The 16,429-nt window shown below is 40.6% G+C and overlaps 1 protein-coding gene across 5 annotated transcripts in view; it reads right to left on the bottom strand.

Moving 5' to 3' along the window:
- The window catches only part of THUMPD2 (THUMP domain containing 2), a 50,975-nt gene that overhangs the window by 14,576 nt on the left and 19,970 nt on the right, over positions 1-16,429 (bottom strand). The window contains exons 1-4 of one of the 5 annotated variants that reach the window (XM_043544232.1): positions 9,556-9,706; positions 7,338-7,470; positions 4,193-4,608; positions 491-568 (exon numbers count right to left, since the gene is read on the bottom strand). In XM_043544232.1, the coding sequence (XP_043400167.1) occupies positions 491-568; positions 4,193-4,608; positions 7,338-7,470; positions 9,556-9,669 (741 nt within the window). In that variant the 5' untranslated portion in view covers positions 9,670-9,706. Of the gene's footprint in view, positions 1-490; positions 569-4,192; positions 4,609-7,337; positions 7,471-9,555; positions 9,707-16,429 lie in introns of those variants that run through there. The other 4 variants (XM_037896405.2, XM_043544233.1, XM_043544235.1 and 1 more) reach the window with 4 other exon arrangements.

Raw genomic sequence — 16,429 nt, 5'->3', positions numbered from 1 at the left:
TCACTTCCTACCAGTATGGAGCCTCAGTTTGGCGCATACTCATAGGCTTAGCAGACTCTCCTTGGTCTGTTAGTGTCCTGTTCAGTCACTCTCTCTGAGAGCTTCCAAATCCCAAAGAAATGGGGAGTGGGGGGGGATTAAGTCCCCGCTGCTAGACGAACCTACACAAAGCTGTTGTTTTCTTGGCACAGCTCAGCATCAGCCTTGCTTCTTGGAGCCGTGTGCTTCTTATTCCCCTCACCCGCTTCCTGGCTACCAGTGTTCTTTTAAACTGTTCCTCCACTGGGAACATGCCCTCCACCTGTTGAGGGGTGAGGCCTCCCTAGTCCAGTATTGCTCTACTCCCAGCCCTAGTTCAGAGTGGGGCCTATAGACACTATCTCACACACTCTAAAACCACAATATGAACAGTGAAAAAAGTCATGTCAAATCAGCACTTGACAGTGTCATTTTAAAACTAGAGAATTCAGTAAACAAACCACTTCATTACCTCTAGATCAGGGTTTCTCAAATCTGCTTTCCATCCAAGCTGTTTTATAAGAGTTATTCCAAGTACTTTTCCCACCTCCTGAAAGAACAAAGAACAAAAAACAAAAAAAAGCCTATCACTGAAAGCCATTAAGATTAAAAGGAATCTAAGTTACAAATGACAAAAAACAAGTTATGTTAGAGTTTAAAGAATTCACAAGCAAGGCAAGACTATATCGTGTAATATGACATTAGCAGCTCTGAATCTGAACATATACAAAGAAGCCAAACAAAACATTTGTCCTAATACCACAACTGAAATTTAACAATTTGATTACTAAGTATTAGTGCAGAACTACTTACTTTTAAACTGGCAATTAGTTTGCTTTCTTCAGCATCTTATAAGGTATTCTGCTCTGAAACATAGCTATAAAAGTGTCATTGGGGGTAGAATTCTCCCCCAACCTGCCAGCCCTGTAAACTCCACCTACACTGTGAGACAAGCTAATTCTTTCCCTTCATCATCCAGAGATTCTGCAGGCCAAATAAGACCCCTGCAAAGGGAACACTTACAGTTCATTCTGATTTTAGAGAGGTTGCAGATTTCAGGAAATACTCCTTTTATTTAAAACATTCAATGAATTTAAGTCCATCCACTGTAGAGTTAGCTATGCAACCCCCCATTACTTGCAATGTTTGCACAGTTGCACATCAGTTTCATTGTTCAAACTGCAGTCAGTTACAAGAAGGAATAAAATCCTGCTCTCTTTCAGCTGTGTTAGTTATATATGGCTAACAGGAACAAAAAGTAGTAAAATATCCATTTAATTGTTAATGAACAAAGATGTGTCTCTGACTCTGGGGTTAGACCAGAACTATCGAGTAAGGTTGTGCTTTTTAAATTTTTTTTTAAACTATGAACTGTTAGGTAACTAGCTTCATTACTTACTTGTGAATATCAAAACACTGACTAGTTTCTTCCCAATATCTATATGGCACACACAAGTGAAGTAGGGCTGTGAATACCATTTAAAAAGTTAACCGTTTAAATGACATATTTGTAATCGTTTAAACAGTTAACCAATTAAGCGGCTGGGCCTGCTCCAGCCGGGCGGTGTAACTCTGGCCAGGCAGCATGGCTCCATCCACTCCAGTTAACCTTTTACATCCCTAAAGTGAAGGGACGTTTTCAGTTTGTTTAAAATATATTTTGTAGATCTTAATAAGGACATAAGAATGGCCATTCTGTGTCAGACCAAAGGTCCATCCAGCCCAGTATCCTGTCTACCGACAGTGGCCAATACCAGGTGCCCCAGAGGGAGTGAACCTAACAGGTAATGATCAAGTGATCTCTCTCCTGCCATCCATCTCCACTCTCTGACAAACAGAGGCTAGGGACATCATTCCTTACCCATCCTGGCTAATAGCCATTAATGGACTTAACCTCCATGAATTTATCTAGTTCTCTTTTAAACCTTGTTATAGTCCTAGCCTTCACAAGCTCCCCAGGCAAGGAGTTCCACAGGTTGACTGTGCGCTGAGTAAAGAAGAACTTCCTTCTATTTGTTTTAAACCTGCTGCCCATTAATTTCATTGGGTGGTCCCTAGTTCTTATATTATGGGAACAAGTATGTAACTTTTCCTTATTCACTTTCTCCACACCACTCATGATTTTATATACCCCTATCATATCCCCCCTTAGTCTCCTCTTTGCCAAGCGGAAAAGTCCTAGCCTCTTTAATCTCTCCTCATATAGGACCCGTTCCAAACCCCTAATCATTTTAGTTGCCCAGCAACTAAAATACAGCAAAAGTACACCTCTACCCTGATATAACGTGGTCCTCGGCGCGCTCAGGGGAGGAGGTGGAGCAGAGGTGATCTGGGGCAGGGAGCAGTTCCTCTGCGCGCCCCCCCCCCCACTCTTGCTGTAGCCCCCTGGCACCAACTCACCTCCGCTCCGCCTCCTTCCAAGAGCTTGCCGCAGCTCTGCTTCTCCCCCCTCCCAGGCTTGCCGCAAGCCTGGAAGGGAGGGAGAAGCGGAGGTGAGTTGGGGCGGGGGGGCGTGCAGAGGAACCGCTTGCGGTAACACGAATTCGGCTATAACAAGGTAAAGCAGTCCCGCTCCCCAGAGCGCTCCTTTACCACGTTATATCTGAATTTGCATTATATCAGACCGCATTATATCGGGGTAGAGGTGTATTACAGCAAAAGTCTCCATACTCATAACACCCCATTGGAGCTAGTCATTTCTACAACCTTTGTACCATAATTCTTTAAAAGAAAATGGTGTTCATTGGTTCAACACAGCTCTTTAGCAGTTCTCCTAGTAGGAACTACTTTTTAGCAAGCATAAACAAAGCTGCATATTAAAAGGCCATTATCTAGCCAAAATTAAGCTTTCATGACTCTGACTCATAGGTTCAGATTCATAGAGTCCAAGGCCAGAAGGGACCATTGTGATCATTTAGTCTGACCTCCTGTATAACACAAGCCCTAGAAGTTCCTTAGAATAATTCCTAGAGCATATCTTTTAGAAAACCATCCCATCTTGATTTAAAAAGTGTCAACGATGGTAAATCCACCATAACCCTTGGTAAATTGTTCCCATGATTAATTACCCTCACTGTCAAAACTCCAAACTATATAGCCTGCTCCACCCATTCTGAGAGGATTGCTCCATCAGCAGCAGCCATATAATGCACAGATTGGCTATACAAGCCTGTCTTCTTCTCAGGAGTGAGATCACTGATTCCTGCTTGCTCAACTGCTATATGACCAAGTGACTGGAATTAAGTGAATGACCTGGGATAACATGCTGAACATGAACAGGTTCTTCCTTAGCTAATTGATGACTGATCTCAGATAGGGAAGAAACTGACAGCTTTCACCTGAGATTCACAAACAAATGTGCTACAAGGCCAAGAATTCCTTTCCCATCCCACATTTATATAATTGGGAAGAATCATCTTAACATTGATGTATAGCCCCACACACTGCAGTCTGAGGCGGTAGGACCACCAACATTCCAAGATCTCAGAGATTGGGAAAGTCCCCCCCCATCAATAGCCAGAATCCTCAGTTTAATTGCTTATAGGCCAGCTGGACTTGTTTGGGGCCACATTACCACTGTAGGAACTCCCACAGAAAACTCGTTTGATCTGAAAAGCTCTTAACACCTGCTGTTCAGCATACCTTTAGATAGATTAACCTAGTGTATAGCCACTATCCACAAATTTCTGGAAAGTTTTGAACGAGTAGAGCCTGAAATAAATGTAAAACACTGTGCATAAAATTGAGCACATTTCTAAGTGTTTGCGGGACTGGAGCCTTACAGTTTACTGTGCACTTATTTCAATGGAAAAACTTTCCAAAGAACCAAACTTCTGCCCATCTTCAAGTAAAATAAATGGAACCTCAGTCACAGATTTGTTGCTTTTTTGCATCCCTTATGCACAAATGTATTACTTATAAATATAATACATCCTCGATAGAAACTATTCATTTGAAAAGTTATTTTGCCCTAAAAATGCCCTGAAATGGGCAATACCTGTGTTTTTATTCAAGGTTCCCTAACACTAACCATGAATAGTCATGCTTTTAGAAAGTAATTTAGAAACTATTACTGATCTGTTTACTAATCTAATACACATAGTTATTAGGTATTTCAGCACACCTTTAAAATGTACAATTCATTCTATCCTTCAGGAATTTTGATTTGTCATACCTGTGAAGTAAATACTTTTGCAATTGTTCCACTACAGCGACAAGAAACTCTGAAACTGAAGCTGCGGTTATTGCTTTCAACAGATTTCTCTATTCTACTTTCAGATGTATCTTCTAGAAAAGTTTTGCTTTCAGTCAACAAGTCCATGTTGTTGTTTGTTTCTAGTACCACACTTTTCTTTTGCTCTTCCACGTGGCATTCATCAGAAACTGTCTCTAATATTTGCTCTCTCTTCTGATTTTTTGTTATGATACTTATCTCTTCTTCTGATTTTCTTTTTAGGGATTTTGGATTTTCTTTAGGGATGTTTCCTTGTTTGACCTTATTTCCATGAAGATGTTTCCAAATGGAAATAATATCCAGCCAACATCTGGGGTCCTCAATTACAAGTTTTTGAATTTCATGAAATACTTTTCCTAAAAGAGATCTGAATTTAGTTTATTCTGTGTTAACATTTAATACACACAATTTATTTTTTTACTCATCAACATTAAAGTATATGTTTGGGAACATTAAACACTTATTTCCTAGGACTATTAAATGAAATATCAATGCCTTACAAAAAGTCTAATCCATTCATTTTCACGAATAAAGAAATTTTACTTTTACTCAGGGCTAGTACATATTCACACATGACAATATCAGCACAATAAGTAGGGCCAGGATCATTATAGTTTCCACCCGAATTTTCTACAGCAAAATTTCTTAAAACATTTTATACAAAAGGAGTTAAGACAACAGATGTTAAAGAGAACAATTAACTCTTTAAATTTGTGAATTCGTTAACTCCTGAGGCACCAATTATTGAATGTAAGTATTGCAATTCTGATCTGATTTGGTTATAGGTGATGTTAACTGAATCACGTCCTGCTTTGTCCTGGCCTTGCCCATAGCTCTCCCCTCTGCTCAGATACTCAGAGAGCTCTGCATGGCAATGGTCCAAATTCTGGAGCTAGCTCAGGGTGCTAAAATGAACTGGGCTCTTACCCTATTCTACCAATTACTAGTTTTTTGCCTTTGGATAAATCAACTTAATCTCTCTGTCACTTAGTTGCCCATATTGTGAAATAAGGATAATGCTTATTCAGCTTTATAAGGCACTTAGAAATGCTGTTCAACTCTGAAAAGTGGCCAAAAGTCAGATCCGTTTCCCTATGTGGATTCAGACACATACTAGTATCCACTAACTTGAATTTTTTTAAGTTACATTTTACTCTTGTTACATTGCAGAGCCTACACATCTTCAGAAGAGGGAACTGGAGTCTATTCCTTCTTGTGCATCATCAACAGAACTATTAACTAAATTTCAACAGCAAAGCTAAATTCATATTTAAACCACAGCAACACCAGAGTCTCCACAGGTGTAAGGAAACAGCAGTTAGTCCACAAAACCTTTATTACAGGCAATTAGAAGACGAAGAAAAGAACCCAACTGTAAAGATATAAACATGTGATTAACTTTAGGTACTTGAGTAGTTCCACTGACTTCACTAGAGTAAAATATTGAGAAACTGAATTTTGGGGAATAAAATTAGTACAAGTATTGTGACCTTCAGTTTTCCTCAGTACACAGATGAAAGTAAGTTAGGTACTTCTATTTATTTTTTGAACTTTAGGTCCATGGATAAATTTGATCTTTCATGAAAAGTTTTAGAATATTTTTCGAGTTCCTAATCAAATTCTATCATCACTATTTTTATCTGAATCTAATCTTCTCAGATACTTATAACATTTGAAACGTCATACCACAAATAATCCATTTCAATTTATATACCTAAATCCACTCAACCGCCAAGAAAATTATTCCTCTCACTCATTATACATAATGCTCCAGATTTATACCATGATATATGAAAAAAGAATTTGGCAGAATTCAACAGAATCTGTTTCATTCAGTACATATCCCTGACTCATCAGCTGTCTAACCTGAGCACCAAATGAGGCAGGAGCCCTGTGGGAAAAAAACTAAGCAGCCATACAACTAAAGAGTATCATAGAATCATAGAACTGGAAGGGACCTCAAGAGGTCACTTAGTCCAGTCCCCTGCACTCAAAGCAGGACTAAGTAATTATCTAGACCATCCCTGACAGGTGTTTGTCCAACCTGCTCTTAAAAATCCCCAATGATGGAGATTCCACAACCTCCCTAGAGAATTTATTCCAGTGCTTAACCACTCTGACAGTTAGGAAGCTTTTCCTAATGTCCAACCTAAACTGCCCTTGCTGCAATTTAAGCCCTTTTGCTTCTTGTGCAATCCTAAAAGGTTAAGAACAACAATTTTTCTCCCTCCTCCTTGTAACCACCTTTTATGTACTTGAAAACTGCTATGTCCCCTCTCAGTATAGTAATGCATGAATCTAAAAATGGGCACGGTTGTTGAGTGTGTACATTAATTGATACCATCGAACAGGGCAGGACTTCTTCAGAGCTCTGGTGGATTCCAACCCCCAACTTTAAAAACTTTCCACTGAAATTACACAAATATGTATGTGCAGTGCCTGCAAAACATTAGGAGTTAGAATGAAACATTAGTTTCTTTACATAAAGAGAGTGCATAAACAAGTCTTATTTTTTAAATCACTTCTAACTCTGCCAAATCAAAATGGATTTTCCCCTTGACCACTCACAGGAACATCTGTGACCTAGGGACTATTCTAAACCACAAAGCTGTCAGAGCTATTAAAAAAGACACAAAAAAGTTTATAAACTTTAAAAATGTATTTCCTCCCCATTCTCTCTATTAAAACAACTGAACTGCTTTTGTGCAATCTTTCTAAAAATTCACTTGAGTGGAGAGATGACCTGAAAGATATCAGCCCAAAAGGCAAATTTTTAAAAAAGTTTAAGCAATCAAATGAGCCTTCAAGAGGAAAAAAGTCTTTAAAAACTCCAAGAGTATTTGTTGCTAAGGTCTACACTTACAAAAAGAGGAATCCTGTTATCTGTTGTGATTTTTTTTTTTATATTAACCTTTCAGAGTAGAAAGGTACTTGAATGTCCTTGGACAAAAAAGTCTTATTATTACTTAATTAAAACTATGGCATTTGAAGACAATTATGGAATTCTTTTCCAAATCAGATATCAACTTGTACTTGGAGTTCATAATATTTTGTGTGTAGAAAGAGAAAGAATAATCAACAGTACCTTTATTTCTAGAGAGAGAAATTGGTGCATGTTTTTTCAGCAGCAAAAATAATCGTTCTCCAGACTTCAGCGTCTTCAATTTACTCAACTCAGAATTGGTGGTAAAGAATACTTTTCCAGAAACATACTCCACCTAACAAAAAGAAGAAAAAGTCTAAAAAATAGTCTCTAGATTTGGTTTAGGCCCACCAAAAGAAACTTACCATGCGGTTGCACACCCTCATATTAAGTGCTCTAGCTCCTTTGACTCCATCCAACCGCAGTAAGCAGAGGCGTACAATGAAGAGCACCACAATATTAATATATTGAGTTCAATATAGTTTAGTATACAGTTAGGGTTAAGGTTAACCCTAACCCTTAACAACTCAATCTGTTAGATACCTGAGGACATTAAAACCCATGAGGCACTTTGTAAGAACTGGGGGTTTTCCCCAGTGTCATTGCACATTTTTCCTTTGCTCAGCATACTGTTTACCACCTGACTGCTGCCCTTCACTTAAGGGGTTTCTGCAGTTCTCATCACATGGGGGTAATGTATGAGATACTTTGGGACAAACAGGTGCACTATAAACGCAAGATATTATTACAGTATACTCCTTTGGATCTAGAATGGCTGCTTTATTTGGATATCTCCAAGAAAACAGACTAGTGCTTAACTGGGAAAATATTATCTTAAATTTAGCTAAATGCCCAGTAGTTAAATGATGATAAACTAGGCCTTGAAAAAGACATGAAATTTTAAGCTCTGATCTGTAACATACAAGTTGTCAAATGAAGATTAAGGGGAAGATTTTCCTGAAGACTGGGATGACCAATAAGCGTAGCTAGGTTCCAGTAGCACCTGGTGCAAATATGCAAAAACCACCCTGAAGAACCTTTACAACTGTCAGTCAGGCATGAAGAGGTAGGAATAACAAGTGTTTTAAAGTCAAATTAGGGTAATTGAGTTTGCTAACATGACTTGAAATGCCACTTAGCACCTAGTATAGACATAGTTTAATACTTTTACAATCGTGTTTGGTAGTCAGTCCTATTGTAACCTGGGTTACATAACAGCTAACTCAAGTTACACAAGTGGAATCAGAAAAGCACCAAGAGCAGCCATAACAAAAGGATGGATGTTTTTTCTTTGTGAACAGGGCACAAGAAGAAACAGATACATGCCCCCTCACATCAGAAGTGCACCTTAAATGAAGTGTCCTTAACCTCAGTTTGCCAGAAGCTGGGAACAGGCGACAGGGAGTGGATCACTTGGTGATTACCTGTCTGTTTATTTGCTCTGGGGCACCTGGCATTGGCCACCGTCAGAAGACAAGATACTGGGCTAGATGGATCTTTGGTCTGACCCAGTATAGCTGTTATGGTCTTATGTTATGCATGAACAAAACTGTGGAGAAATAGATCTGAGCAACAAGATACCTCAGTCTCACCACACCACCTTTAACTTGCCCAAGTAAAACTCACATCCTCTGTCCAGGGCTGTAGGGTCTGTTTCTCCCTCAGAAGTCCCACCCGCTCACCAGTCACCTAGAACTTGGCTAGACATGGGCAAGAGATGTATTTCCAAACAGAGTGAGCCAACAGGTACACACACAAGTTGTATTATAATACATATTAAATGACAGAGGGAAGCCACCATCTATGCTAGGGTTTAAAAAACATGTTGGCTAACAGTAAATGAACATGTTTCAAAACTATATATTTTATCCTGGCGTGCACAGGACCCAAAACCTCCCTGGGAGGTTGGAGCAGGTGAAATCCAAAGGACAAACTCAACAAAAAGATCTCCCAAGCCTCCTATCCCATTAGAGCCCAATCCCCTCTCCCTCCCAATAGCCTCCACCTCCTTAAACCCCCATCCGGATGCATCCGATGAAGTGAGCTGTAGCTCACGAAAGCTTATGCTCAAATAAATGTGTTAGTCTCTAAGGTGCCACGAGTCGTCCTGTTCTTTAAACCCCCATGCAGCCCCCCAGGTCCTCCTCCCCATCAGGCCTCCACAACAGCCTTACATCCCCCCCACACCTCATCAGGCCCACATCCCCCGACTCCCCCACATCCGATCCTCACCCCTCAACTCCCATACACCCAGACTTCCGCCCCTCAGACCCACCTCCCCCCACAGGCCCGCATCCCTCCACACAGCCCCGGGTAGCTCCCGGGGCACCCGCGGGCCAGACCCCTCCCAGCGCGGGCCGGGCGAAGCGAGGCCCCTCACCTGCGTGGCCCCTAGCCGGGCCCGCACCTCCCGAAGCAGGAAGGTCTCCAGGCCCCGGCCGGCCGTGCAGAAATAGCGGAGAGAGGGCCCAGCACAACCCGAGGCCTCCGCCATTCCGCCCGCTCCGCCGCTGGGCCTGCCCCGCCCCTCGGGCCGCCCCCATCACCCGGCCCCGCCCCTCAGTCCGTCCCCCCAGTTTCCCCGCCCCTCCCAGCTGCCATTCGGGCCGCCCCCCCCCTCAGGCCGCCCCCCCCCCAATTCCCTCATCCCGCCTTTCCTGGCCGCCGCTCAGGCCACCCCCAGCCCCCTATCCCGCCCCTCAATCTGCCCCCAGTCCATTCCCCCCACCCCAACACCGCCCCCGGCCCATTCCCACAGCCCCTAAACCTCCCTTCAGGCCATCTTGTCCCCAGCACCCTGCCTCTCCCCATCACTCTGAGCCCCCCGTCACAGTGCCTCTCCCCATCACTCTGAGCCCCCTGCACCCCCACACTGAGACCAACGCCCCCACACTGTCTCCTCTGCCTGACACCTCACCCCCACTTACCTAGAGTCCCTTTAGGGTTGCCACCCATACCTAGTGTATCTCTACATCCCAGAGTTTAAAGGAATACTCCCTGCCAAGACTGAACTGAGTAGGGAAGCTTGATTGCCCCCATCTTGCTCCGAGACCTTGAAAATGTGAATAAAATGTATTATTTTTACTAAAAAGTGATTTTTCACTGTGAGGACATCATTAATTTCAAGAGCATCTAGTAGGCTTGTTTGGCTTTGTATCAATACGTGACCTGGTGATAAAAATCATCTGCTGCCCATACCTTTCAACCTTCAGGCAGAGAAAGCCAGAGAATTACATTAGAAATCTATAGCACAAACTCTTAAATTCTAAAGCAGTGTGACCCACATGCATTTGCAGTAACCAGCACACTCAACAGAGAGGCCAAGGCCTGCAGGGGCCAGGGGGACTTGTGTGTCCTGCTTTTATTCCCTGAGGAAATCCTCTCAGATCAGGGTCGGGAAACCCTGTGTTTATGAGAAGCTTGCTGTGCTCTGTAAATAAATGGTAACTTCCTTCAGGGGTTGCAACCAGACACCTTCTTTTACCAGCTCTAAATCTACACAGGTTCATTTAAGGGGACATTTTAGTTATATGCAAATTAATTAGTTCAAATAATTTGATGAACTCTGTGTGCGACACTTACTAAATATTCCTAATTTTTCCCCCAAAGTTCCCCGACTCTCTTCTCTTCAGAGATCTTCCCCTAACACTGCCCCTTTCATCTAGCTCTTTTACCAAAAACTGCCCTGCCCCATGAACCGCCTGCATTGCTCCCCTTCCTCCCGAACTCCCACCCCAGACAGTCTCCCTTCCTGCTCCACCCTGCTCCTCAACTTGCTTGCAGGCTTTATCCCAACAGTGTCTCCCCTGCCTGAGGTTTATCTTTTTGTGTCTGTTTAGTGAAATATTATGCAGTAATATAAAAATAAAATCTCTCTGTTTAACCAGAGTGTTACCATATTACAGAATGAGCCCTGTTACACCATCCAAGACATGTTTGTGGTGATTTTATTAAATTGAGTGAAACTGCTGACTACTAATACTACCACCAGGCATATTTATCACACATTTATATTAAAAAATATTCAAAGGTTTTCTAGTTATTATGCAAATGAAAGTATTCTGTTTGAGTATTTAATAACTGGTACCAAATATCTAAGTATCTATTCTCTGTCTCTTTTGCTGAGTTTGTAACTGATGCATTAATTTTTCAATAATGTTGCATATTTTTGGCAATATTCCTCTAGGTTTGGACTATTTTTTTCCTAGTAATAGGCTATCAGTATTCTAGCAGCTGCAAACAGATAAGAGGTTAATTCTTCATACCTTTGAGTGTGACCACTTCTACTAGGAAGTCCTAGGAAGATTACCAAAGGATGATTTGGTAATAAATATTCAACAATTTGTAATATTTATTTACAAATCACATCCCAATATTTTTTAATGACTGGAGATGTCCACCATATATGCATGAAATCTCTTCTTTCACTATAATTTTTCTAGCATTTATCTCCATTCAATTTCTCTCTATTTTTTTAATTTGACTGATGTGAGGTACCACTTAAACAGTATGTTAAAGAAATTTCCTTTTGTTGTGCTACACACTGAGGTTGCTGGTCCTCTTTTCCAGGTCAAAATCTATTCATCTGGTGTAATTTGTCTATTCAGATCTTTCCCCACCATGTCATATATAAACATTTCTTTGTTAGGAAAGCTATCAGTTATAATTTTTTTGTTTCCTTATTGACCATAAGCCATCTCTTCTATTAAAGATAGCTTTCTATACACAACTTCTCTAGAAAGTTGAGACCAGGTGCTTAGTGTTATTATTAGACTGTGTGTCAGTCACCTAATCTGGAGGAAAAAGAATTGTGCTCTTTGATAGCTCAGTTGGTAGTGTCAAAGGCTGGAGAATAATTAAAAAGGCATGTTTAACCAGTCATTCAATTCTGCTTTAAAACAGCAATCTCATCTATATCTTTATGGGAAAAAACAACTGTCTTATGACAACTTGTAAATCCTTGGTAGAACATGATGGCAAATGCATAAAATGGCACATGCTAAGGAAAACACAGAAAAAAAAAGAGGCACTAGGGCATACTTAGGCTTGGTCTACACTTTAAATTTATACTGGCATAGCCCTGTCAATCACGGGGTGTGAAAAAACCCAGGACCCTGACCAGCATAGCTATGCCAACAAAACTCCCAGTGTAGACACAATTGTGCTGACAGAAGAATGCGTAACCAGTGGAACAACTTACTAAAGGCTATGCTGCATTCTCCATCACTGACAATTTTTAAATCAAGAACAGAATTATCAGACACATAGATGAATATGATTTGTTGTGGAAGAGTCAACACGGTATTTGTAAAGAGAAATCATGCCTCACCAATCTACTAGTATTCTTTGAAGCGGTCAACAAGCAAGGGTGAACCAGTGGATATAAAGAACAGGAGTACTTGTGGCACCTTAGAGACTAACAAATTTATTTGAGCATAAGCTTTCGTGGGCTACAGCCCACTTCATCGGATGCATAGAATGGAACATATAGCAAGGAGATGAATATATACACATACATACAGAGAACATGAAAAGGTGGAGTAAGAGGCTAATTAATTAAGATGAGCTATTATCAGCAGGAGAAAAAAAACTTTTGTAGTGATAATCAAGATGGCCCATTTAGACAGTTGACAAGAAGGTGTGAGGATACTTAACACTCCCGGTTTTTGACCGCTATACTTACCTACATGCCTTCAGCTTCCATCCAGGACACACCACATGATCCATTGTCTACAGCCAAGCTCTAAGATACAACCGCATTTGCTCCAATCCCTCAGACAGAGACAAACACCAATAAGATCTCTATCAAGCATTCTTAAAACTACAGTACCCACCTGGTGAAGTGAAAAAACAGATTGACAGAGCCTGAAGAGTACCCAGAAGTCATCTACTACAGGACAGGCCCAACAAAGAAAATAATAGAACGCCACTAGCTGTCACCTTCAGCCCCCAACTAAAACCTCTCCAGAGCATCAAAGATTTACAACCGATCCTGAAAAATGATCCCTCACTCTCACAGATCTTGGGAGACAGGCCAGTCCTTGCTTACAGACAGCCCTCCAACCTGAAGCAAATACTCTCCAGCATCCACACACCACACAACAAAAACACTAACCCAGGAACCTATCCTTGCAACAAAGCCCAATGCCAACTCTGTCCAAATATTTATTCAAGTGACACCATCATAAGACCTAATCACATTAGCCATACCAACAGGGGCTGGTTCACCTGCACATCTACCAATGTGATATATGCCATCATGTGCCAGCAATGCCCCTCTGCCACGTACATTGGCCAAACCGGACAATCTCTACACAAAAGAATAAATGGACACAAATCTGACATTAGGAATCCTAACATTCAAAAACCAGGAGGAGAACACTTCAACTTCTCTGGCCACTCAGGAACAGATTTAAAGGTGGCAATTTTGCAACAGAAAAGCTTCAAAAACAGACTCCAACAAGAAACTGCTGAGCTTGAATTAATATGCAAACTAGATACTATTAACTTGGGTTTGAATAGAGACTGGGAGTGGCTGGGTCATTACACATATTGAATCTATTTCCCCATGTTAAGTATCCTCACACCTTCTTGTCAACTGTCTAAATGGTCCATCTTGATTATCACGACAAAACTTTTTTTCTCCTGCTGATAATAGCTCATCTTAATTAATCAGCCTCTTACAGAGAACATGAAAAGGTGGAGTATGTGTGTATATATATATATATCTTGTTGCTATATGTTCCATTCTGTGCATCCTATGAAGGGGGCTGTAGCCCACGAAAGCTTATGCTCAAATAAATTTGTTCGTCTCTAAAGGTGCCGTGTTAGTCTGTATTCGCAAAAAAACATGGCTGCTACTCTGAAACCTATCTTTTAACCAGTTACTGATCCAGGAGAAGACCTTCCCTCTTATCCAGTGATCATGTACTTTGCTTAAGAGCCTTTGGTGATGGACTTTGTCAAAGGCTTTCTGAAAGTACACTATATCCACTGATTTCAGAGTTGCAGCCATGTTAGTCTGTATCCACAAAAGGAACAGGAGTACTTATGGCACTTTTAGAGACTAACAAATTTATTTGAGCATAAGCTTTCGTGAGCTACAGCTACTAATAAATTTGTTAGTCTCTAAGGTGCCACAAGTACTCCTTTTCTTTTTGCGAATACAGACTGAGTACTTGTGGCACCTTAGAGACTAACAAATTTATTAGTAGCTGTAGCTCACGAAAGCTTATGCTCAAATAAATTTGTTAGTCTCTAAGGTGCCACAAGTACTCCTTTTCTTTTTGGTTAAAAGATAGGAAACAAAGGGTATGAATAAATGGCCAGTTTGCAGAATGGAGAGAGAGTTTTGTCCCTCAGGGTCTGTACTGGGACCAGTACTGTTCAACATATTCATAAATGATCTGGAAAAAGGGTTGAACAGTAAGGTGGAAAAAATTGCAGATGATACAAAACTACTCAAGATAGTTACGTCGAAAGCTGACCAAGAAGAGTTACAAAGGGATCTCACAAAACTGGGTGACTGGGCAACAAAATGGCAGATGAAATTCAATGCTGATAAATGCAAAGTAAGGCACATGGGAAAACATAATCCCAACTATACATATAACATGATGGGGTCTAAATTAGCTGTTACCATTCAAGAAAGAGATCTTGTGGATAGTTCTCTGAAAACTTCCACTCAGTGTGCAGCTGCAGTCAAAAAAACTAACAGAATGTTGGGATTCATTAGGAAAGGGAAAGGTAATAAGACAGAAAATATCATAGTGCCTCTATATAAATCCATGATATGCCCACATCCAGAATACTGCATGCTGATCTGGTCGCTCCATCTCAAAAAAGATATAGTGGAATTGGAAAAGGTACAGAAAGGGCAACAAAAATTATTAGGGGTTTCCAGAGCAATGTTTGAGCATGATAAGGTCACCATTCTTCTGCATGTGAACAGACAGTACCAGGAAATGTCAATGAACCCTCTCAATCTCTATGAGAATAAGTACAGATTGTGAAATTGAGAATTGTTCATTTGATTGAAAACAAGTGTCCCTTTGATGTTTCTAAGGTGCTATTAATAATAGAATCCACTCTATTTTAAGGTGTTGGTGTCCCTTTACGGGAAATCTACGTGTGTCTTACACTACTGTTTGTCACGAGTATATTTTGCCCATTGTGTCCAATCCAGAGACCCGCGTCCTATTCCCAGCTCTGTCACTGACCTCGTAATCAGGGTGCCCAACCTACAGTCTACGGGCCGTACATGGCCCCACCAGAGCATTTCATAAGGCCTGTGGCCTGCTTCAACACAATATACTACTGATCAATCCATTAGCATTTTGTCATCATGTTTATATCATTTTAGTTTAGTTATGTGTTCTTTTCCCCTGTTTTATATAATTCTGATATGTTTTATGCACTGATTTCTTTGTTTGTTTTTAACAAACACTATACTAATATACTATACATACTATAGTATACTATACTTTAATACTATACACAGGTTGCTTCTATCTAAATACATGCAAAACAGGATCTGTTTGGCCAACACAAGGTTTTGCTCAGGTTTATGTGGCCCTCCTGTGTAAGCAGGTTGGGCATCATGGACTATAGTTAAACCCTGCATTTAGCAGAGTTATTGTGATATTAGAACAAATAATGTTGGAAAACAGGTATTGTTTTGTATCAAAAGGATATTTGTTTTCACTCTGATCATGGTAAATGGAGCTCCCATAATTTGGCATAATTAATAACATTAATTTGTTTGTCACAATTAAACCTTCCAAATACAACTTTGCCAGTGAAGAAGATCTGTTATCAACCTCTCACCTATGGTAAAATTGTACTCCTAGGAGAAACACATACACCAACCTAAAAATGATTGAACCAGGAGAGGGCAGTGTCAGCATTAGAATGTTCCATTCTATGCATCCGATGAAGTGGGCTCTAGCCCACGAAAGCTTATGCTCAAATAAATTTGTTAGTTAATAAGGTGCCACAAGTACTCCTGTTCTGTTTGCGGATACAGACTAACACAGCTGCTACTCTGGAACCTATCATTAGAATGGTAAATTATGAGTCTGTTTTAAAATTAAAGGTCTGCTGGCTGAGTAAGCTTAAGAGAAAAATATATTGAAATATTATTATTATTCTCAGCAGTTCCATAATATCAGAACATCAGTTTATATTTATTTAGAATAATCCAAGATCACCGGCAGTGTAGAGTCCAAATAAAGATTTTTCTGAATTCTGTACAT

The sequence above is a fragment of the Chelonia mydas genome, chromosome 3 (genome assembly GCF_015237465.2).
Source record: "Chelonia mydas isolate rCheMyd1 chromosome 3, rCheMyd1.pri.v2, whole genome shotgun sequence".
NCBI classification, from domain to species: Eukaryota; Metazoa; Chordata; order Testudines; family Cheloniidae; genus Chelonia; species Chelonia mydas.
The sequence above is the reverse complement of the archived record's forward strand: the minus strand, read 5'-3'. Positions and strand labels throughout refer to the sequence as shown.